The 25,519-nt window shown below is 26.7% G+C and overlaps 3 protein-coding genes and 2 non-coding genes across 7 annotated transcripts in view; 1 reads left to right on the top strand and 4 right to left on the bottom strand.

Moving 5' to 3' along the window:
- Positions 1–25,519, top strand: part of LOC122852397 (sister chromatid cohesion protein DCC1) — a 61,626-nt gene that overhangs the window by 964 nt on the left and 35,143 nt on the right. For 2 of the 3 annotated variants that reach the window (XM_044152173.1, XM_044152170.1), the window contains exons 4-9: positions 34–226; positions 320–658; positions 739–922; positions 988–1,120; positions 8,348–8,412; positions 15,656–15,720. In XM_044152173.1, coding sequence (XP_044008108.1) covers positions 34–226; positions 320–658; positions 739–922; positions 988–1,093 — 822 coding nt within the window. In that variant the 3' untranslated portion in view covers positions 1,094–1,120; positions 8,348–8,412; positions 15,656–15,720. Of the gene's footprint in view, positions 1–33; positions 227–319; positions 659–738; positions 923–987; positions 1,121–8,347; positions 8,413–14,107; positions 14,221–15,655; positions 15,721–25,519 lie in introns of those variants that run through there. The other variant, XM_044152172.1, reaches the window with a different exon arrangement.
- LOC122853591 lies at positions 8,785–9,003 on the bottom strand. The gene has a single exon (XR_006373928.1). It is a non-coding gene; the product is annotated as a small nucleolar RNA U3 (small nucleolar RNA).
- LOC122852401 lies at positions 10,810–11,841 on the bottom strand. Its single transcript, XM_044152177.1, has 4 exons — positions 11,569–11,841; positions 11,365–11,478; positions 11,185–11,280; positions 10,810–11,111 (listed from the first exon to the last, which is right to left on the bottom strand). Exons 1-4 carry the CDS (start codon positions 11,681–11,683, stop codon positions 10,975–10,977), a joined length of 462 nt encoding a protein of 153 aa, XP_044008112.1. The 5' UTR covers positions 11,684–11,841; the 3' UTR covers positions 10,810–10,974.
- LOC122852399 lies at positions 12,133–13,197 on the bottom strand. Its single transcript, XM_044152175.1, has 4 exons — positions 13,024–13,197; positions 12,831–12,956; positions 12,646–12,768; positions 12,133–12,553 (listed from the first exon to the last, which is right to left on the bottom strand). The coding sequence occupies exons 1-4, from the start codon at positions 13,091–13,093 to the stop codon at positions 12,315–12,317; spliced, it is 558 nt and encodes a 185-aa protein (XP_044008110.1). The 5' UTR covers positions 13,094–13,197; the 3' UTR covers positions 12,133–12,314.
- Positions 16,087–16,305, bottom strand: LOC122853592. Its single transcript, XR_006373929.1, has one exon. It is a non-coding gene; the product is annotated as a small nucleolar RNA U3 (small nucleolar RNA).

The following is a 25,519-nucleotide window of genomic DNA, read 5'->3' on the forward strand; positions in this document are numbered from 1 at the left end:
CAATTATCTTCAATGTAATGCTTTATCATTCAGGTTCGTGAATGTAAACCAAAATTGGGAAATTTATTATCCCTGTTGACTCCATCATCATTCAATGGTCCTGAGTATGAAAAAACAATTGATAAATCAACCCTTTGTAACTGGGATAAATTAGCCAGTAGCATACAAGCCAGTGATGAAGAAATTAAGGAAGCATTGTCACGACACATGGTGGTTGAAATAAATGGTACTTACTAGATAATTTGTATTTTCTTTTTAAATTGACAATTAATTTTTATATGGTATTTTTATTAATATTTTGTATCTGTTTTATTCATAGGATATTATCGTATGATTGGATTAAATTATGAAACTCAGTTACTCATGTTGTTGGCCCAAGTGATGGACAGCAATTCATGGGAAATTGATGAAATTGATAAAGGTGAAACATACGATGAACTCAAAGATCTCATACCAAAAGAAGTATTTGATCTTGTTTTTCATAAGTATGCCAAAGTTAGTGCTAAAAATGGATTTATTAAAACTAAAAATGATGAACCATTGTACGAGTATGATCATGAAAAATTCTGTAGAGTTTGTGCACAAGCAATTCTCATAGCATCACCTGTAACTGAGTATCAAGATTTTATGGAAACTTGGAATTCATCAACACCAGATAGTAAGTATTTATAATATTTAAATACTCTACAATTAATAATTTCAACAAATTATTAACATCTTGTTTTATTTAAATTAAAGATATCATACCAAAAGAAGAATACTTGAGTGGTCTTGCATTGATTAAAACTAATCCTAAAAATGGAAAAAAAGAAGTTATATCATATCCGGAAATTAATTTACCTGATAATATCATAGCAAGATTCAAGGATCTTTTTAGTGTCCAAGCAAAGTGGACTGTTGAACAAATAACTCCTTATATTGCGTAAGTATATCAATAATAATAATAATAATACATTATTAATTTTTAATTAAATAATTGTGTTACAGCCCATTGGCAACCCCGTCTGTAAATGTCAGTGCACTTTTAACAAAATATGCAAGACCATCAATGGTAAATGGAGTCAAGTGTTACAGTTCAAAGCATGGAAAATAAATAATTCTTCAAATGACATCCTTAAAGGTTCGTCAAATATACATTTAAATAAATTTTTTTTTAAATTTAATATTAATGAATATTTGATAATAACTTCCGTTTGAATATTATTAATATCGCTAGTAATTAACAATCTCATAATGATAATCAAATTAAATTATGAGTATTAAACTATTCGTATCAAATATCACGATTGGCATAATCAATCACTAAAACTTCAATTCACCTCAATTGAGATTTTCGTATTACCATAAAATACTGAATTATTAATGACATTCTCGATAGCCCTCAATTTAATTCCAGACACTCATGCATATGTATACAAATCTCTCTTTCTCCTCCAATTATCAAAGAATCAATTTATTCAATTTCCGACCAATCAATTTCCGTAATTTTTTTAAATTTAATTCTCGCAAAAGCAAATAATTATTTAAAGTTAATCCATCGGTTTTGTCATATTATTTGCCATAAAAAATTCATACGTTGAAGAGAATAAATTATATTAGTCATTTCATTTGATTTATATCTAAATTTTCATTTAGCGAACAGTAACACAATTCATAGACACTATTTTATTGATAATTTTATTCATCTTTTCGTGTTAAAATTACAGTTTTATTATTAACAAACATTTTCATTTAACAAAATTATTTTTATCAAGTAATTAACATTGTTAATAATATAAATTAAATAAAGTACGTTATTTATTATTTTAATATATTCAAATAACAAAATAGTTTTGGCTAAATGATTTTGGCATAGCATATAATATGTCACTTGAATTGTGTTTATTTCTTTGATCTGTGAAAATTACGATTGTTATATGTGAGCATTGAGGCGTTGATTTAGCATAATATACGATCAACGGATTACATATACCTTTGTCTACTTGTTTTCATCTCTATTTTCTTTCTCTTTTACCCTGTTATCCTCAGTATTGAATTTAATGGCATAGTACATGTGACAGCCAAGGTCTTCCATCTCACTGACCTGTCGTATAAATCATGGACCGTGTATGCACATTCGCATTTTGTGCCATTTATAAGGCTCAACGTTGATGAGCCAAATAGATGTTTTTTATTATTATTATATTTTTATTTTACCCCTTGCCTCATCTCATCGTAATTTTAACTACCTTTTTGCGTTTTACATATCGTCACCAACAGACCAATTCAATTTGCTATTGAATATCGTAATTATATGTATAATAATTTTACAAAATGTCAAATCAACATTGTTGAATTGACTATGATTAATTGGCACTTAATGGATTTATCTATATAATTATAAAACATAATATAACTAAACGTCAATTTTCATAATTAACATATCTTTTTTTTTTTTAATTTAAATATTTCTATTTGACAATAATTGAGAATAAAATAAAAAAAAACAAAAAAAACAATGATAAATGTGTTTAAAAATAATTTTAAGATTTTATTTAAGCTAGAATGTATTTTTATTTGAGATATTTTTTGAGATAAATTTAAAATTTAATTGAATACTGTGGTAGTCATTTTACATATCATGATTAATATAGTTTGACTATGCAAAAGCTTAAAGATGAATCAAAATCATCAGCGTAGAATTTTAATTTATATAAGTAAATATTTTTCTGACATATACCTTTTGCACATTGTCGTGTTGAAATTTACAGAATTTACTCTCATTTTTCAAGCTTAACAAATTAGAGGGATTTTTTAGAGAATGATATATTATACTGGGTTTTTATTTTTTTTTTTAATCTACTTATTTTTTATTTTTTTAAACATCTTGGCATGGGGTATGTGGGTTTGATACAAAAATAGCTTGGACAGAGGGTCCATGTGAAGTTGAGTGAATGATGCAGCTATTCGGTTTAATGCATTGCAGGAGGCGAAAGTCACGTAATGTCATTACTAATGTTTCATGTCATTTATTGTTTAAGTTAACTTTCACTTATACACTTTCGAAATCTTATTGTCGAAATTATTAAGCACACGCATTTAATATTATTATTTACTTTTCAAATTTTATTTTTTTCAACGTATTAAGTTGTCTCGTCTCTTTCTTGATGTATGTCAGGTTAACTAATTAAAAAAATATTTTAAAAATGAAATAAATTCATTATTTTTAATTATGATATTAAAACGAAAAAAAAAATAAATTATATCCTGTTATTTTTTCTTTGACTCGTGATTATATGAAAAATTGGTTGAATTTTAAACATCAAATTGTATTTTCATTAATTCAATGACTTTAAAACTTTTTTTTTTAATATTTATTTATTTTGATGTATCCAACTGGGAATTTAACGCCATTAAATTTTTACGTTTATTAAAAAATATAAGTAGACCTGTTTTCTTTCTTCTCGATAAATGTTTATTTAATAACATTTTAATATTTATGACAGTTTTAATATGCAAAAAAACAAAAAATTAAAACAGTAAAATACGTATATATATATATATTTTTTTTTTTTTATAAACATTACTCGAGTTCGTAGAAGTTAAAATTATGTATACGAACATGTTTCTCCTCGTTGGAGGGATTTTTATAAAAACTTAAAGAAGCGTCAACATGTTGAATATATATATCGTTTTTTTTTTTTCATATTTTGTCGAGTTAATTGATGTGTTGTCATTAATAATGATAATGTCATGAGAATCTTGGATAAATTTGAACTACTTTATATTTATATTTATTTCAACTTTTAAATGTCTTTTTTTTTTCGTTTTTTTTTTTCGAAATCCTACTGTGCAAGCATACTGAATAATTTATAAAAATTCTACGTGTGGGCAAGTCTGATTTTGTAGGCACAAAAATTTATCCATGGGTCCGTTGAAAGTTTAAACGAATAATGCCGCAACGATAAGCGAAAAAAATAAAATATTTGAAAGAAATGGACACACGAAAACGATCGTTTTTATAATTAGGCTAAGAAAACGAATTGCGACTGACATCCATATCGACTACCTTAACTCAAAACCTTAACTAACGAGCCTACGTTCCATTCGATCGGCCACAAATAAATCTTCAACTCCAGGATATATCTCTACCATTATCGTAAATCTTCCAACCATCGCCGCTGCTGGAAGTCTGCTCTCCGTGTGTGTGTGTGTGTGTATATGCAGTGCTTTGATTTTTTTTTTTTTTTTTTTATCTCATTTTATTATTTTACCTTTTTTTTTTGTCCATATTTCAAATGGGGTTCTTTAAACTTTCATGTATGATCAGTATGAATCTTTCGTGGAGCTATTTACATCCATCATAAATCATGTTTTACGCGTGGAGCATTAAAATGGCACGTTTAACGTCACACACAGATCTTTAAAATGTCTGCATTTAATTTCATTTGTAAATTAAAAATATTGATGATCAAAAAAACTCATAAATATTTATATGAATATATTTCATTTTATTTTTTTATGCATATATATATAAAAATAATTATCAATAATGATTAAATTTAAAAGTTTATTGACATTTATATGTGTGATAATTAAAGCTGGTTAAAAATAAAAAATAAATAAATAAATTAGAAAATAAAAAGGTTAAAAAGATTATTAAAGCGCAGTAAGATTAACAAGCAGTATATGCAATCAGTGAAAACCCACGTATGGTCATCAAAACCGACCCTCCTCAAATGAACATTGATTGTACAACATCAATTAAACTGTGTTGACCGTTGAGAGGTATATAATATAACAGAGGATAGTACCATGTAAATCAGCCCCTGTATCAAAACATCACACATTATGTAAACATATATAATATAATAGAAACATGAGCATTTATATTGGATATCCAATATAGAAGACCGCATCAAATGACATTTTCATACTCACTTTTTGTACATTAATTAGTTTTAAAAGGCGTAACAAAGCCCACTCAATTGTGACAACAAGGGTTATTGTTTTCTATTTAATTACATATATAAATTTATCAACACTTTGTGAACTATCAAAGAATAACATCAAGGAGTTATTTTTAAATTGTTTAACAGAAAATTTTGTTACTGACAGATCATTATATACCTTGATTTTCTCTTTGTATATATATATTTTTTTTTTGATATAGTAATAAACGTGTGCGTGCACGTCTCTTTAAGCCTAGAGGGTGCATATTTTTTATCTTCAACAATTTTTACTCGTTCATATAGCCAGAACTAATTCACGAGCACAAACCTTTTTGTGTAAATATATAATATTCAAGCGTGTATATTAATTATATATAATATAAATTTTAAAATTATTTCTCACTGTATTTTACATCATGCATGTACATCATTTTGATCACCTTTTTTTTTTTATATACATCAGACAAATGGCATTTTATTTTATAAAATAAACTTGCTAATTTAACGAATAATATTCATCAGTATACGCTTGAATATTATTATTATTTTGGAATAAGTAATTTTATTTCTATATACATACACCTGCGGGATATTTACATTTGTAAATTGTGTATCCTTTTGAAAGATAATGCATGTGTTGTTTGTGTGCTATTTAATATAATTAATGTGCAAAAATTTTACATATATATTTATACATACAATGAGATCACTAATTATTATTAGCTTAATAAATTAATACTCTTCTATGAAGTAGAGTCAATTAATTGATTTACATGAATGAGTTTTTTTTTTTGCAAATAATTAATTGAGTTTAATTAAAATATTTCAATGGTGTCAATTGTCTGGGTCAAGTCATCAGATTGAATTTTAATCAAGTTATAAAATTATTTTGAGATAAATTCATTTATAAATGAATTTTTGAATGACAATTTTTTTTTAAATTATTTTAATTAACAACTTTTTACTAAAATACTAATTTATTTAATGAAAAAAAATGACAATTATTAATGTGTCTAGAATTAAATGAAAATTGATGTTATATAAATAAATTAATTGGCTAAAAACTAGCATGAGAATCAATTATTCAATTTATAATTTTTAAACTCTGGATAGAAATCGTTGTTGTTGATACTTTTGATCATTTTTCGATTTGATATTTCAAAAGATGGCGCCATCAATTCCATTTTAAATATTTATATAATTTTTTTGCGAATAATATATTGTAAATTCCAAAATTTATTTCTCAATCAGCCAACCAATATAATTATATGTCACAATTGATTTATAATTTTATTATTTATATCATTTCGTAATGTACAATTATCATTTTGCATCATCAAATCGTATATAATTATTTTATTGATATGTGTCAATTTTATTTCTTGATAAATATAATTTTAATAACATGTCATCGTATTTTATCATACAGTAAAATAAATTAAACACATATTATTATTATTTTTAATAGAATTAAATACTACTATTTCAATTTGAAATATATATTTCGAATGTAATTGCTTGTTGCAGTTTATTTTTTTATTAACATATTGGTATTTTTTTTTAAACAGTAAAGTCATAATTTTGTTTATATTACGTCGTGTATTATATTCATTTAAATAAAAGTTTGTGTATTGGATCTAGTTGGTCGGGGCGTGAACACGTTTAGACGTCGCGTTTTGTAGTTCATACCGATTATTCACACGCCAACTATGCTCGAGGCTGTCACCGGTTTCCAGAGGGCAAACCTCATGATTTACGACTGACATGTATGCTAGAAAATTACATGAAAATTTCACATCTTTATGAATATTATAATCATATACTTAACAATTTAAAAATATAAAAATAAACAAGTCAAATGAATATTGTTTAAATATATATTTTTCGCCGAAATATACATTTATTAAATAAATATTTTTAAATGCAATAGACATATCAAAATCAATTGATATAAATTAAAATAATAATAACTAAATAGATAAATATTTTTTAAACAATTTAAACTAAAAAAAAAAGCAAATAACATATTCACTTGTGTGATATAGAGCTTGTATATGTGTAATACACGTTTATGAACTTGGACGCCCATATAGAGTTGACAGTATACAAGATTTATGATACTATAAAATATCATTTGTATTTTACGTCGATGTTGGAAAGGAGGAGGAAAAGTGAAGGGTATGAAGTATATGTTGAGGTGATCGGAGCAAAATATAGTTTATAGTGGACAAGTTGATTAATGTACTGGTCTCACTGAAAACGATGAATAACCAACATCAATCTGCAAAGGAAGTTTACATACACACATACAAATATAAAATATACATGCAAAGATGTCATATAAATATATATATTTACAATAATATTTCCATGTATATAATATATATATATTCACAGCGAGTAAACGTGCCCCCGTGGTGTTGATAAATCGCCTAGATTGAGCTCACGCCGTGATACAATCGGTCACCTCACCCACGATTCAATCGTACTGACACGATATGTATTTATATATGTACAACTTGAGATGATCATGCTCAAATTGCATATGTAATAATATAACTATGCTTAATATGCAAATGTATATATGTACGTGTCTTCTTGTTGACGTAATTGTCAGCATTAAACATCAAATTTATTACCAACAAGTATAGCATTAGATACACCAGTGACATTTATTCATAAATTGTTTTTTTTTTTTTTTTTTTTATTTATGACATTGTTGCAGTTTTCATTTATTTTTATCACGCAATATAAATTTTCAATATTTATTAATATAATGCTGAATTATATATGAATGTTTTTAAGTGGCTGTAAATTGTATGTATATGTAATTTATCCATCATTTATATTTGTCGAATCGAGACATATAATATGTATGCATGCCAATTGATTTTTTTCCAATTTTCATTGACATACTTTTTTTTTTTATTTTTTAATTTAAATTATAAAGTGATTTTTTTTTTTATTCCTTTTTTTTTGTGCTTTTTTTTTCACCATGTTTAATGAGCTGATGAAAAATTTTTGCAATTTTAACTGGTAAATTTTTAACGAGATAATTTAAATGCAAAATAAACTAGCAATTTATATAAACATTCAGGTTATATATTAATTTTTTAACAAAAAAAAAAAGGAGTAAAAAAAAAACATCTGTCTATATATGTTGAAATATATGAGAGGTAATTTGTTTTTTTTTTTTTTTATTGATGAGTGAGTGTTGGTTGACAGCTTGATGAAAATATAAATAAATAAAAAAATATATAAACAATTAAATATAAGTAAATAAATTGATAAACAACATATTAATAAACGTTTCGAAATGGATCCATTAAAAAATTAATTCAGAGATAAATTTTATATTTATAGTTTTTGTATGATTATATTATTAATGAATATATTTTTTTGAATTACTGTTGCAGATAACTCTTCAATGGGACACCGCCAACAATATCAATTTAAAATTTTCATCATCACTGCAATAATGGTGAGTTTAAAAATTAACATTTATCTATTTTATTCATTTCTTCAGATGATTATGTAATCCTTCGTATGATTTTAAAATATTGCGTTTGTTTAGGGGGGATATAATTATTCAATTTTTTTGAATTTAGATTTATTTAAAATTCTAAATTTAAATCCAAATTAAAGATAGCAAGGTGTGCGTGCGTGCGTGCAGTAATGTTGACAATCGTGTGTTCATCATGTGGGATCATATTTTTTCATTGGAAAATAGATTTCACATGGTGTAAGAAATAAAAAAAAAAAAAAAAAAAATACCTATTAAAAAATTAATTTCGAGATGGGATTATACATACTGTCGAAAAGTTAGTTTATTTTTTATGTATTAATAAAAGAGACCACTCAGAATACCCAACTTCCCAGGCCTCTTGCACATAATGCAAAAGGTGAACGATCATCGATGACTGGAGAGTCCAACCAAAAAATTGGTCTCTCAAGTCGTCCTCACGCTCAGGGAAGAGGGTTATGCCTCTTCATCATGGCTGCATCAACTCAACTGTTAAGTAGAGAGAATGTGAAGATATACTACAGAAATGATCCTGTGAAGTATGATCTTAGTTTGTTCAGCAGAAAATAGGAGATTGTATCTAACTTGAAATGATATTTTGCCTACGAAAAAATTTAAAAATTATTAGACATCTCGTGGTAGATTAGAAAACTAGGAATAGAAGAAATAGAAAAGTAAATAGAAAAAAAAAAATTAGACATAGTCCATCGCCCGTAAGAGAATTTAGGCTCGTGCCAACCTAAGGCTAAGGCTACCCCCCAGGGCCATTGTTTTCCCGTTCGAAATTTTGCGACTTTTCCCCGTAAGATATAAACCATATAATTTTTTATTTATTAATAATTATTTTGCATATATTAATTGAACAATAACAAATGCATTTTATCAACATACTTTATGAATCAGCGTTATCTCAAAAAATGAGTAAAAGTATTATTTAATAATTATTTACCTTGATAAAAAAATAAAAATATTACCAAAATAATAAATATAAAATATAGCAATTTAAAGTGTCTCATTAACGAGACAATTTAAATACCAAAAATTCATCAACATAATCGTTTTGTAGATAATTCAAGCGTGAAAGATAGTCTACACTGAAAAATTACTGCTGAACGATTAACTCTATATATTTTTGCACTATATATAATATTTGCAAGTAAATTTATACACATACAAACAAAACAATTCTCTTTTAATACATGTATAGAAACGAAATGGGCAATACGTTTTCCTCGCCCTTATTTTCACGGTCGTTCATCATCCGTGGAAATGATGATTTTATGCAGAAACCCATAGCCAGACGTAACGCACCGTAACGTACCCGGTTAACATGATGCCATATATCATAAAACCCTGGCTAAAATACCATATACAAAGCTACTCCGGATGCCCCATTTATGTACACGCCCATATACATATATATTTATTTATTTATTTATATATAACCATGCACGAGTATGATGCAAAGTTTTAAATTTGACTATATAAGCACCCCCTTATTTTTTTGGCACTCGGGAATGTGACCTATGTCTAAAAAAAAAAAATAACAAGTAGATCAACTGTAATAAAAAAAAAATTTTATATACACACATTATATTATAAAATAAAAAGAATATATTTGTGTCTTTTTGTGTGTTAACGTGGGATCATTTTGCAATTTTTTTTTTTTTTATTTCTGGTGTGATAAAAATGTGCGCTCAACTTACCGATCTAAATAAAAAATTTTAACAATGTTTTTATTCAGGGTATATACTGTTTGTGTATATATATACGTATACGGTTATATTTCATCGGAATAGAACAGGGTCGAGATTTGCTGTAAAAGGGCGGAGAGAAAGAATGAATAATAAAAAAAAAAAAAAAAACATTTGATGATGAAGTTGAAATGAAAAAAAAATTAAAAAAAGTGTTATATTATAACTGTGGACTTTGGACGAATGCGCCTTAGGGACAGGGATTTACGTTCGCGTAGAGAACGAATATGCCCTTTATAAATATAATGTGCGTCTCTGCACGTAACGTATGGCTGGCTATAGATCACAATTACGCGTAATGGCGTTCACTCTTGTATTCATGGGGATATTATTTTTGGTCGTGGGATGCAACCACATTGTGTATACTCGAACCATTTTTTTTTTGTATATTATTTTTTATATAATCTAAATATTGTGTCGATGATGTCATTTTTTTCATATAATTTTTTCATTATTTTACTTTGGTTAAACAATAGAGATAAATTTTATGATGACAGTTCAATGGAAATTTATATTTTTGATAAATTTATTATTGCTTGATTTTATATTCGATATAGTTTATATAATATCAAAAATATATTTTCTGAATTATGAACAACTATTTTTTTTAGAGTTTAAAATTTATTATATACTTGTATTTTTTTTAGTTTACATTAAAAATGTCAGTACATTAATTTTTTATTAGATTATTTTGCAATAATTTTTGTTTATTATGCCAAGTAAAGAGCAATTCCAATTGGAAATATTATTGAAATTATTTTGAAAGTCATTGTTGATATTCATTGTCAGTACAAACATCACAAGAAGTTACACTTTCATTTGATTTAAGGGTATTGCAAATTACTAACCCAACTGTTTTATTGTTGATACATGCTCTGCCAACTGCTGTTCCTGTACTGTTAGCTAAAAAATAAAAATTGCTGACTTTATATCTTTTCATAGAAACATAAAAAATTATCAATAAATTTTTACTAACCTTTGCCCAGAAAAAATTGAGATTGTGCTACAACTTTGATGCATGCTGAATAAGTATTTTCAGAGACTCGTTGTTGATAATTATTTATCTCGTGATCTTCAAATAAAATAGATATTTTTAATTAAATATTTTTGATAGTTTGAAAATAATACTTATCAATTTTTGATGTTTTAAAATTACTTATTGGAAAACTATTTGTTTTATTAGAACAATCAATTGGTTTAATATTTTCCACATTATTTGCACAGTCAGGATTAGAAATAGAATTACACTCGTAACAAATTATTGATGTCCCTGAAAAATAAAGATATAAACTTGGATAAAAAAAAATTAACAGATATAAAATTAAAAACATATTGTTATGATTGAAAAATAATAATATACCTTCACTAATTATAGTTGCTAAAACAATAGCAAGGACAGTTGCATGAATATAATTTTGAGTTGTCATTTTTGAATGTAACGAAACACACAATGATTCGATAACTAATAAACTCATTCCGTCATAATCAAGTATATTTATCTGATTGTTCTTAGAGTTTGTTTGTCTTATCTTATCTTATTTTTTTTTTTAAATATATTATTACGGAAATTACATAAGTGGTTGCTTGTCAAGACAATATAAATTTAAAAAAATGAATATTATTTGTCAAGACTGATTCATATCCTTCACACATGACAATTAATAGAATTATTTTATCAGATTTTTTTATTGTTTTAAATATAGTGAGATAAAAAAAATTATTATTTAGCTGATTAAAAATAAAAAAATAATAGTAAAGATAAAGAAAAACTTTGTAGAAAATTAGATAAAATAATTATTCAAGTAGTTATTGGAAAAAAAAAAAATTAATTGATGAAAATTATATAGTATGAAGATAATAAACAGAAAAAAAAAAAAATTGAATATATTTGATGAAATAAAAATTATTCAATATTCTATATATGAGTAATTTTTAAAGTCATCATTACTCCACTTAAATTGTTTTTTTATTTTTAATTTGTTAAGTTGTGTAAACAAGTTGCAAATACATTGAGTATATAAATTTATGTATTTTTATATTAAAACATATAATTATTCAAATTTTGTGCATTTTTTTATCACACTAAATACAGGTATCATTAAATTTTTATATATATTGAGGTCTCATTAGACTAATTGGACTTGCAAAAAAATAAAAAGATGATAAAATCGATAAAATTAATAATACCGATGTAAAACTGTTGGTTGTTGATGAATTACAGCCATCATGACTATCACAAGGTGCGCAAAAACGAATTATTCCATTTGCTGATGTAATCATATCGCAAATTAAACCGAAGCCTTCTTTAAAAGTACATCCTCTCTTGGCAATAGTTATTCCGTTTACTAATAAAAATTAAAAACAAAAAAAAAAAAAACAACATATAATTACAATAATGTTTTATTATTTTTTTTTTTTTTAAATTCTGTATACTAACTTTCTGCAATGAGTTTATAACACGCTGGATGAATTTGCGGAATTCCCTCTTTAATATTATCAATTTTCGTTGAATTTTTTGTAAATGATGAGTCTAAAATTTTATGAAAAATATCCAATTCATCTGAAATGATAAATATAATATTAAATTAAATATTTTCACGTAAATAAAAAATATATTTTTACCTGAAATTCCTTTTATTGATAGACTACTTTCTAACGATGAACAGTCTGTTAATTTAATTTGTTCCTCATCTGATAGACATCTTTGATCAGTCGAAGAATCACAATCGTAACATTTAATTGATTCACCTGAAACCCATGTTTTTTAATTAATTAATTTACTCAACGAAAAAAAAATTTGACAAATAAATATTACCTCTTTGAAATATGATAATGAATGAAAATATTAAGAAATAATTTTCAACGTTATTTCGGATTGTAGGCATTTTAATAATAATATGTGTTTAATTTTTGAACGTTTAAACAGTTATGAAGCAACTGTTGATGCATTTATGGATGACTCTATTCTGACACACCTCAGGATATCGTTATCATTAAAATAACAATGCTATCAGTATGCACTTTATGCACTATAGATTTATCTTATATATTTAAAAAGATAAAAATTATTACTTTAAAAATAATAATAAATACGTTTAAACAAAAGCAATATATACAATTTAATTATGAAAAATTAAAACATAAAAATATATAGGTATACTGATGACAGGTTGTTTGAATAATTAAAAAAAAGTAAAATCAGTTGATATTATATTTAATAACAAATATATATATATTATGAAATTTTTTTATTTTTTAATTTTTTATATGAATTGATTAACTGTCGCTGTTATTACAACGCATTAGTTTAATATAAGTAACGAAGAGCCGACAAAAGGAAATAAGGTCACGCCAGAATGTGAGTAACGATCGCAGTTTATCTCGAGTAAAGTAACTAGTGGTGTTCGTGTAATGGGGGCATTCATCAACCCTGGCGATCTCTTGCATTTGGCTTTTGCTGCACGTTTCTCTCTATCCTTTCGTGATGTTTGCATGAATTTGTGTTTGTTATATTCACACATGTACATATATACACACACATTAACATATGACCAAATAAACTGTTTTTACTATATAATCATTGACGAACAAGATCATTGTAATCACTACACATTTTCATTACCGCGTATATATAAAAATAAAATATTAAAATACACATAAATTTACAAACAAAAAATAAATTACAAAGATATAAAAAACGCAAAAATATAGCTGTTCTTTTTTTTTTTTTTGTATTATTAAAAAAATAAAAACATTATATATAATTATTTTAAAATTATATTTGTCCAATTGTATATTTAACAAAACAAAATTTATTTCAAAGCCTATTTTGCAGTATAATAAATTGTGTGAAAGGATTTATTTTACGATATTTATATATTATTTTTTTTTTGTATTAGCGTGCATCTATGCGATGATTCACAAATTGGCCACAAAGGGGTTTAGAGAAAAGCAGGTCGAATGAGAGTAGAAAATAATAATATAAAAAAAAACGTGACGTGAAACGCGAGAAACCATGTTGGGGCACGCAACAAGCCAGCAGCCAGTCCTCGCCCCTGTAATTATGATTTTATTTTTATGGACATAAACTATACAGTCAGGTTGGCTGTGTCATTACAGGGCATTTTAATTCAAGGCTGTAAGATATAAACCTCCTGTTTTTTTTTTTTTTCTTTCTCATTTCATATACCTATATTTTGTTTTCTTTATTTTTAACTTTATAGTTTTATTTTTTTATGTACATATTTAACTTTTTTTTCATGATATATATTAATTTTTTGGAGTAGATTTTATCGTTTTGCTTATATCTGTAAATTTTCTATCTATGATTTGTATTATTTAAAATTAAAAATTATAATTATATTTGTCAATTTTTTGTTAAAATTATTTATTATCTAAAATCAAATTTCAAAGAACGATCGTAGTACAGATTATTTTTTACTTGTCATTTAATTAAATAAATTTACTAATTTTCAAGCATGTTTTTTTCGCAGTTGAATTAACAAATAAGGATGTTACAACTTAAATAAAAAAAATAAAAAAATTCTTTTTAAATGATCGTTTCAGAGTTAACATATTTTTCTTCTCTGTTTATTATTTTTTTAAATGTTTTTTTTTATTCTACAAATCGAAAAACTTGTGTATATATATATAGAATAGGGTAGTTTGTGTATTACTCGATGTTACGATCATTGCACATTGTATGAGGGGGGGAAGAAGAGACGAGAGGGTATAGAGAGGTGATGTGGTATATAGAGGAAAGCTGTCAGGCTGCCGCCGAGCTGTCAGTCTTCTGTCTGGTTGCTGTCCATCCGATGAGCGCGAACTCGGCCGTTTCATTTCATCTATTTCCTCTCTTTTCCTCTTTAACTCTTTACCCTTCTACACTCTCTTTCTCATCGTACTTGATCTCGTTTTTCCCTCTTTTTATTTTTATTTTTTTTTTCCACGAGTACTGTTCGAACTTGTTAGCACAGTGAATACCATGACAGCACATCTGCTCGAAATATATATAATTGACAAAATTTTATCATTATATACTGCTGGTTCATCAATATTTATTAAACTAATACTTGATTTATAATTGTCAGTTATTCTGTTCATTATATATATTTTTTTCCATTTTAAATTTAATAAATTTAACATTATTGATTTAAGAATTTACATAATTATCAATTTGAATACTTTAAAATGCTGATTAATTCTATATTTTTCATTTTAAATATAAAAATATAAAATTATTATTCATTTAAAAGTTTAAATTTTAAATTATTATTTTGTTTTAATTAAAATTTATATATTTTTATATAAAAAAATATGACTAATTTTTTGATGCACTTGTTGTTATGACCTGTCTTTATATTTAATAGTTATATATTAATTTTATAATTATAGTTTTTGTATGATTATATTATTAATGAATATATTTTTTTGAATTACTGTTGCAGATAACTCTTCAATGGGACACCGCCAACAATATCAATTTAAAATTTTCATCATCACTGCAATAATGGTGAGTTTAAAAATTAACATTTATCTATTTTATTCATTTCTTTAGATGATTATGTAATCCTTCATATGATTTTAAAATATTGCGTTTGTTTAGGGGGGATATAATTATTCATTTTTTTTTGAATTTAGATTTATTTAAAATTCTAAATTTAAACCCAAATTAAAGATAGCAAGGTGTGCGTGCGTGCAGTATTGTTGACAATCGTGTGTTCATCATGTGGGATCATATTTTTTCATTGGAAAATAGATGTCACATGGTGTAGAAAATTAAAAAAAAAAAAAAATTATCTATTGAAAAATTAATTTAGAGATAGGATTATTTATACTGTCGAAAAGTTAGTTTATTTTTTATGTATTAATAAAAGAGACCACTCAGAATACCCAACTTCCCAGGCCTCTTGCACATAATGCAATAGGTGAACGATCATCGATGACTGGAGAGTCCAACCAAAAAATTGGTCTCTCAAGTCGTCCTCACGCTCAGGGAAGAGGGTTATGCCTCTTCATCATGGCTGCATCAACTCAACTGTTAAGTAGAGAGAATGTGAAGATATACTACAGAAATGATCCTGTGAAGTATGATCTTAGTTTGTTCAACAGAAAATAAGAGATTGTATGTAACTTGAAATGATATTTTGCCTACGAAAAAAGTTAAAAATTATTAGACATCTCGTGGTAGATTAGAAAACTAGGAATAGAAGAAATAGAAAAGTAAATAGAAAAAAAAAAAATTAGACATAGTCCATCGCCCGTAAGAGAATTTAGGCCCGTGCCAACCTAAGGCTAAGGTTACCCCCCAAGGCCATTGTTTTCCCGTTCGAAATTTTGCGACTTTTCCCCGTAAGATATAAACCATATAATTTTTTATTTATTAATAATTATTTTGCATATATTAATTGAACAATAACAAATGCATTTTATCAACATACTTTATGAATCAGTGAAATCTCAAAAAATAAATAAAAATATAACGAAACATCCGAAATTTTTTCTTCTAAATTATAAAAAAATAAACAAAGCTATGGTGTGCTTTTATTTTTTTCTTTGAGTTTCATTTTATTTTATTTTTTTTTTTGTTAAACGATTTATGGCATACTATAGTGCCGATATATACAACGTGTGTGCACGGTGTTAATCCGAATTAGGGGACGTGGGTAGTTCCTCGGCAAACATAAATCCTTACTTTGCTACTGACTTACAAATCGTTTTCTGGATGCTCAACATGGGTCGAAGTTATAGAGTACCATCTCGAGTTACCCAACTAAATTTTCTTCACAATATAAAAAAAACATATGTTTGACTTTTACTTATTTATATTATTTTTTTTATATTTTTATATATTGATCCGATTATCTACAAAACAATTGGAATGTTCCGTATTTTTTTCGTTTAAAAAAAAAATTATTTTTTTTTTATAAGAACCTGTCAAGTAAACCCCTCGTGCGACACGCAAGCTTTCATTCGTATTTATTTATTTATTTATTATTTTTTGCTTCATCATCATTAAACTGTTATTTAGATTAAAACCACTAAATGTGCAAAAAATATTATTTTACATAACACATTAAAATATATTCATATAAAAATCACAGAAAAAAAAAAAAAAAAATATTAAATTATATAGTTTTATATATTAAAAGGTCAAATATGATTTCATATATAATTTTGACCTGTTTTTATTTTAAATAAATATAATCCTAAAATATTATTTATTTCTTCGAAATCAGTCAATATATTGTAAAAAATATATATATTCAACAGTTGAAGAAAATTTATTAATGGTTTTGTTACAACACGAAGAGACAGAAGATATATATAAGGTTGCCTGTCACATTATAAAACTGTTTTTTTCTAAGTAGTCAAGAGGAGTGGAAAAGGTGGTGTCAAGTAACCAAGATGTACGACCACTTTTCTCAGGGATGAATAAAAAAGAAAAAAATAAAAAAAAGTATACACAAGGCAAATAAAAAAGTACGATAGAAAAAAAAAGAAAAAGTGTTAAGGAATTATGCCCGGGTGAGTAAATGAGATGTGTCTTCGCTCGGGACATAGATCACCAAGGCGCCATCCATTCTGGAGTTCTGGTGAAGAAAAAGAGGTGTCAGTGTGTCTACCGTTTGTGTAAAGGAAAAGAAATAAAAATTTAAACAAAAAAAAAACCAACCAACAGAGACAACAAGAAAAGGGCAAAAGTCACGTGAATGACAGAGTCCAGGATAAAACACTGTAAAAATACATGGCCCGCATTTTCTCATAGCATATTTTTTTTTTATCTGACAATTGTGTTATATATCACGTGAAATCCCACTAGCTATTTTTCTCAAATTTTTTTATTTTTATGTATGTGAATTTACAAACACATATTTCCAAGGACAATCAAACATATAAATTTTTTTTTTTTCTTTTTTTTATTTTCAACCCCTTACTTCTGGTATATTCACCACACAGATTCACCAAATAAATTGATCCATTATTCAACTTAACAGTCATCTTTTTCAACTGGTTTTCCTGCTTGTGGTTTTCACGACTTCCTTCCTTACAACATCCTGTTTGATACACGCGTTTACCCCTGACCCCACCAAAATTTTCACTCAATCTTATAACAAAAATAACAATAATAAAAATGAGATAATACTACAAACATTTTGTCATTGATATTATAACTCAATTATATGGTTTTTTAAAATTTTTATTCATGACGTTTTATCTGTTTTTTTTTTTTGTTTGTCAATTGTGGATGCAAATATACATTGCAATGTTGTAGTATTGATTTTTTTAAAATTTTTATTTTTAACTTGACGTAGTGGTGGTGGTGGTGGCACGTCCGTGGTATTTATACGTGCTAAGCACGAAAGTCCAGGATAAACGTTGACGTCGACTCTGACCTACCACCTTCATCATCCCCTTTTCTCTTTAATTCATGACTGACGAGGGGTGACAAGCGACGTTAGTGAGCCGTCAACTGTCGCATGACATAAAGTAGATCGTTCACTCCTCTACAATCTCAAATATATATATCTAAATATAATATTTAAAAAATAGCTGTGCACATTTGTGACTAATAAATTCACCCGAAGTTAATTGAGAAGCAAATGATTCATTTTTTTTTTTTTTTTATCTTCCACACTTACTTTATTATTAATTGATTATATTAAATATTAAAATCGTATATTCAAAATTTTAAATAAATGACAGTTATATTATACATATGAAATTTCATTTTATATTATGTATATTTAAAATTATCTACAGTACATGGAATAAATTTTTTTGATGTTGAAAATATAATGTACGTGAATAGTTGGTCCAACGAACTACAGACAAATTGGCTATTTGCATAATGTGGTTATTTATTAACGAGATTCTCGGTTATTCCATCAGGCAATATACATATATATTAGGTTTAAAAAAAAAAACACAATGCAAAAACAAGTATTTATACTCGAAAATTTAACCTGTTCATTTGGACAATATGTATATCAATGAGTGGAAAATGTATTGATACACTGATAGTATAATTTTTTCGTGAATCTATATAAATTTATATTTTTTCATCTGTCAGTTAATTTATTTCGGTTTTCACGTATATACATATATATACGTATATATATACTCTCGTTCACTAGTTGACAAATGCACTTTGTGGTCGTATAAACGTTTATTTTCATAGATAAATTGATAACGATCCGTATGGAGGTTTGGGTTTTTGGTGATAAAATAAAATTGATACGAATTGAATGGATAAATATTAATATTCAATTGATAATAGATTGTATAAACGTTAACAATATTGAAAAATAAAAAAAAAAGAAAATTATATATGGAAATATGATTAATACAATGAAGTTAATAATTGGATATTTGGATATTTGATTATTAAAAAAAAAAAAAAGAAGAAAAATGACAAAGAATTTGATGGACTTTATTCAATCAAAAAAAACAAAGTGAAACTTGATATTGGAATTGATTTCAGGACCACCATGATCGTTCAATGAAATTATAAATATATACTTTCCATATATTGTTTTGAAGGATTCATTTAAATTCATTTAAAAAAAAAACATACTGATCATAAAAAGTGTATAATTTTACTGATAATAATACAATTGATAATACAGTTGTCTTGTATAAATAATTTAAAAATTTCATATACATAAACATCAATTTTGATAATGAAAATTGTTCAATTTAATTTGAAAAGAAAAAAAAAAAAACCAAAGACTTTCACACGTAAATGAAAGTATATTTTAAAAATACTTTTTGACCTGATTTTAAATTAAAATAAAATTAGTATAATAATAAAATTGGGTACTTTGTGTTTGTCCGACACTCTTCAGACTCAGGTCAAAATTGGCATGTTGGGTCATTTACGTGTGCAATGCGAATCAGCATTTGGCTAAAGTCATGACACAACACATCACACTGATGCACAAGTAGTTTTGGCATTATGCCAGGTCAGCTATCCACACAGATATTCGTCTTTTCTCCACGACATGTTTCGGCGGCACTTGATAGATTGATGCGCGTCTCGAGTGACAGCAAGCAGTGAGTAATCTGCATGCCATCAAGAGACATATACCCATATACCCATATCGCACACAAACATACTATACAAACTATCCAAAAGTGCCAACATCATGGTTTTAAAATGGATTGCTTATACATTTACTCAGCTGAAAAAAAAATAAAAATGTTATTTACATTAAAGATCCAACGTTCAATCAATTTTCATTGATTGATCGTTTATTTCACAGTTGTGTCTATTTTATTAAAATTTATTACAAAAATTCTTCAAGTGGAAAAAAAAAAAAAAAACAACGCACAATCATAATAAACAAAAAGCTATAAAAAATACATAAAATGAAAAATTATGATTGTCCTCGGCCTCAAAATATTGTCTATAAATAATAATGCAAAAAAAAAAAATGTTAAATTGTTGCAAATGCATATTTGAAAGACCTCAATAAAATATAGCAAAATTTTGTTATTATACATCTAGCTTGAAATATAATAATAAATCAAAATAAAACAAGCTCGTTAGAAAATTCAAATAGATTTAAAAAAAAAAAAATAATTTTAGTCTTTATTAGAATTGTTGAAATTTTGACATTAACGTGATACTCTCACAAATGTATGTAAAAGATTAATTTGATGATGAGTGTGTTATAGTATTCAAACGTCATGGTTAATGGTACTACAAAGTTTAAACGTAATGCCAAGCATGCCAGAAGCATTATTTTACTGTTGTGTATAAGTGTAGGTTTATAAAGATTAGTTGCTAAAAGTGAATAGTTGAGAACCGTTAACGTTGAGTGATTAAGCAAAGTGCCGAGTGAGGCCTATTTTCGTCTACTGCCAACAAACAACATCATACATCATCCACTATGTTGTCGTTAACGTTGTTTCACTATTAAACATTGTTTATTTTATTTTTTATTAATTTTTCATTATTTAAAATTTATATATATAGTTGAAATTTAAATTCCAAACAATTGCTTACATTGTAAATTTAATAATGAAATTTTTTTTTTTTTATTGGTTGTCAAAATTTTATATACTTTAATTATCTGTCAGGTTTTTGAATTGTATGTTTATATATATAGCTTTGGTAAGATTTTAATGTTGTGTAAATGAACAAATGAAAACCACATGTCTGGATGTAGATTCAAAAGGATGAGTAAATAACACAAAGGCAAATAATTTAAAAGGAAATAGCCTCCGGATGTCAGTGGCAAATGATGGTTATAGTTGAGGTATTCAAAGTGTGCATGATACATACATATATGCACGTATAATAATTCCCTCAAGCTGTATATAAATTTACTATATATTTTCATCTTCATCAGTATTTTAAAAACTTCATATACCAGGCTATAGCCGCAGCATCAAAAACTTTTGGGTGCATGTATATAGTAGAGACAGAGAGTTATGTAACAATATTATATCTAGTTGGTCAATCAGATAATTTGAGTGCACACATGTTGTAAATTAATCTTTGGAGGTTGTTAATTATCAATTTTCATCAATCGTTGGTATCTATATAATGTAATTATAGCTCAACATTGTATCCGCAATTATGTTTTGCTATACTAAAGGTTGATGGAGAATGAAATTTCCATGACTGATCGCATGTGATTACAATCAAAATGTCTAGTCAATTGTACTGTCTTAAAAATAGAAATTTAAGTCAATTTTTATTGTCAGATATTTGATATTTTTTTATTGATATATCTATCATGAATATTTTATATGCCAGGCTATTATTATAATTTTAATTTGCTGAGGGTTGACAGTTTTGGGGCACTGTCAAATTATTAACTTCATTGGTAATGCTTGATGCTACTGATTTTGTCTGTCTGTGACCCATTACACAAACGAATCATTTGACATAATTGATTGCCTCATTTTATTTTTTTAAACTCACGGTACATGAACTTGCGTGACAGAGACAAGATTTCCAAAATAATATATATATATATATAAGACAGTGGGTGTGCTCTATATCAGGCTTTTAAAAGTTTAGTCTCTTCGTGTCTTGACAGTTATTGCAACGCTTTAAGAATATATATCCGATAAAATTATTACAAACAGCTGCGTGAATTTTTCTTCTCAAGTGTGTGCATATATGCCCACCGGGAAGCAACTTTAAACATAATTTATAAACATATATATATATCTAGAAAATAAATTTCAACTCATATATATCTATATATAATATACTCATGTTTTCTTTAATATATTTTTTTTAATTTTCTTTTCTCGTCATCACATTTAAATTTGACAGAAAACTAATAGTAAACAAGGCGTCATCGTTGGCTTCTTAAAAGACAGACAATATGTTTAATTTGACGGTGGATTGAGTGTGAGCAAGATTCTATGTACGGCTTAATAAATTACAACTCAGCTTGTCACTATGTTTTTTTTTAAATTTTTATTTTCAACATTTTGTCTTTCTTTTTTTATATTTTTTTTTGAGAACTAAATTTTTATATATAGAGATTCAATTTTTTCTGTCACTCGATAAGAAACGGATCACCCATACAGAAAGAAAAACGTGAACAAAATTAATTTCAGTCTTGTGTTACCTGTAAGCTTTGTGAAACACGATACTTTGCAAGAGTTTTAAATTCTATATAAATCCCTTTTCAACTCTTTTGCTTTTATAAAGTTAACAAAATAAATAAAAATATTTACAGTCATTTAATAATACAGCATCCACATATCAACACTACTTCATTAATGTGTATGCTGTATAATATATATATTTTTTTTTGAATATAATAACTTTTTGGTTAGAGAATTTCCTTGGGAATCTGAAAAATATTTATATCATGATGATATAGAGTACATTCAGGAATTGTACATGATATCCAGAACATAGTGATATATTGATATTTATAAACATGTATATAGAACATATAACCCACCAGAAATACGAACGTAATTCAACGATGTTTCGCACACGAAGATCAGCATACGTCGCGTGTTATTTACAATTGGCGAGGATTTATGTCTCTAGAGACCGATGAGGGGGTTAGACCATAGTAAAAGCACTGAATACGTATATATATATATACGAAAAACACAAGTGAGATGGAGAATTGTATATATATATTATGCCTGCAGGGTATTGCCAGGTTACAAAATAAAGAGAGAGAATGAGGAGAAAATTGTGATGCTCGCGGCCGCCTTGCCAGCCAATTCCCGGGGGCCCTGCAATATTTACGAGAGCCATAAAGTAGCGTACACGGCCGCGTATATTGCCGCGTAAATATCAGCTTATGGAAATATAGAGCTCAATATCTGCTTGGCCGCCTTTCTTTCACTCATACCCTCTGTATATATACCATCCATTTTTTTTTCTTTTTTTACTCTTCTTTGCTTATTTGTCTTATTTTTATTATTATTTTTTTTTATTTCTTTTGCTTTCTCATATACAACATCGTTTGCCCAAAAAAAAAGTTTTACCCTAGAGTTCTCTGTATCGTGTAATTTCGAAATAAGGCCTGGTTAAACTTAATGCCAACAATTTGACAAGTTACTAAATTTATTAGTTAAAGTGCAAAGTACTAAGAAAAAAAAGAAAAAAATATATATATATATAAATATATATTGTTGATGAAATAATTTTAAAACTATTTACCGTAATTATTATTAATTATTATTTATTATCATGGTCAAATGTTTTTTTTTTTTTATTTTTTTTTTTCATAAAATGATGACAGTATAATTATTACTTGTTGATGAAAAAGAAAAAAAAAAAAAACACATAAAAATGATACAAAATGATGAGGTACAGAAAAAAAAAAAAAGTATAAATACGACAAACATGATTGGCTATAAAAAATTTATATTTATGTTTAAATCGTTGTCACTCTTATATATAAAATTTGAAAACATAAAATGAGTCCACGTCTGACATTTGGTGGGTGTTGACAAACAAAAAAAAGAATTATTACAAAGATGAATATGTTTTTTACGAGAGACAAAGTTTAGATGATATAATTAATCGAGATTTATGGCTGACTTGTCTTGGGTGTATTAATTTCTTAGGCAACAGGCAAAGACTGTTTATGTATGTATATATATATACATCAGAGATATTCCAGCCATCAAGATTGTCCTTGAATAATTTATTTTTTTATTTGTTGATTCAAAAGACAGCTGGTGAGTTGTTGTTGCCTACTGTTTTTTTTTTTTTTAGATAGATATATAAACGCAATATGCTATTTGTTAAAATCTGTATTCAAAATGGAGTATGAAATACTGGTCATTAATAAAACTAGGGGTTTATAAAGTGACAAGCCTTTATTAAAAGAATCGAAGAAATGTGGGCGTTACATGAAGAATGCTCAAGTAGAAAAGCCCTGTAGCATACAGCCTACAGAAGCTCTTCTTCACCATCACAATCTGATAGTGTTCTCTTTTTTTTTCTAGACGCGTTAATCACGTTAACGCCTTTTTTTAAACAAGACCCTTCAAGATCGAAAAAAAAAAAATATATATATATTCTAATCCCACCCTGTGCTGTACACACAATTTTGCAATAACTCTTTAACGAACCAAGACAGGGAGTGGACGTTTTGAATTAATTTACATTCAAGACTGAAATATTTTCTCAATTATATTCGACACTTGAAATTAATTGTATATACTATATATATAATATTTACATTAATTTATATTCATGACATTTAAAATAATTAATTTAAATATTAATATGAGAATTCACTTTAGCAAGAAGAGGTCATCAAGAATATATATTAAAAAAAAAAAGAATTAACAAAGTGCATGTATGTGTGTGTGCAGTATAATATATGCATCAGGTAGATAAAAATAAAATGAGAAAAAATTGCTTGAAGGAGACTGTAAATAACGCGACTTATTGTTACCCGTCGTGATCCCAGGATCATTAACTCTATCGAGAATCTTGTGGCGCAGCGGGTGTCACACAGTGTATAACCCCTTAACCGCATCGCGAGCGTGCTACCTCTGTGGTTGTACAATACAATGCAGAGCTAATGATGCCTCCAAGGTGGTGCATAAGCATACAGTGTGTATAAAAAAACAACTTGAATGCCTTTACCTTTTATGTGATATCTATACGCGGAGGCGCAATATAAGAAAAATTACAAAATTACTTGAGTATGTATCATGATGATGCAGGACCGTATATAACGCCTCACAGCGGCTATTCACCACAGGGGCATCGGCCCTTCATCACTCGTCAATGAAGTAACATTCACTGTTGGTGGCAATGCTGATGTTACAGGCTCATATAATATATATTTTACAATGAA

The sequence above is a fragment of the Aphidius gifuensis genome, linkage group LG3 (genome assembly GCF_014905175.1).
Source record: "Aphidius gifuensis isolate YNYX2018 linkage group LG3, ASM1490517v1, whole genome shotgun sequence".
NCBI lineage: Eukaryota > Metazoa > Arthropoda > Insecta > Hymenoptera > Braconidae > Aphidius > Aphidius gifuensis.

Coding starts and splice junctions, on each gene's coding strand:
- LOC122852399 (XM_044152175.1), bottom strand. CDS start 13,093: ATGCCTACAATCCGAAATAACGTTGAAAATTATTTCTTAATATTTTCA. Junction 12,957..13,023: donor CATTATCATATTTCAAAGAG/GTAATATTTATT, acceptor CATGGGTTTCAG/GTGAATCAATTAAATGTTAC. Junction 12,554..12,645: donor TTATAAACTCATTGCAGAAA/GTTAGTATACAG, acceptor AATTTTTATTAG/TAAACGGAATAACTATTGCC.
- LOC122852401 (XM_044152177.1), bottom strand. CDS start 11,683: ATGAGTTTATTAGTTATCGAATCATTGTGTGTTTCGTTACATTCAAAA. Junction 11,281..11,364: donor AACAAATAGTTTTCCAATAA/GTAATTTTAAAA, acceptor TTTTATTTGAAG/ATCACGAGATAAATAATTAT. Junction 11,112..11,184: donor TCAATTTTTTCTGGGCAAAG/GTTAGTAAAAAT, acceptor TTTATTTTTTAG/CTAACAGTACAGGAACAGCA.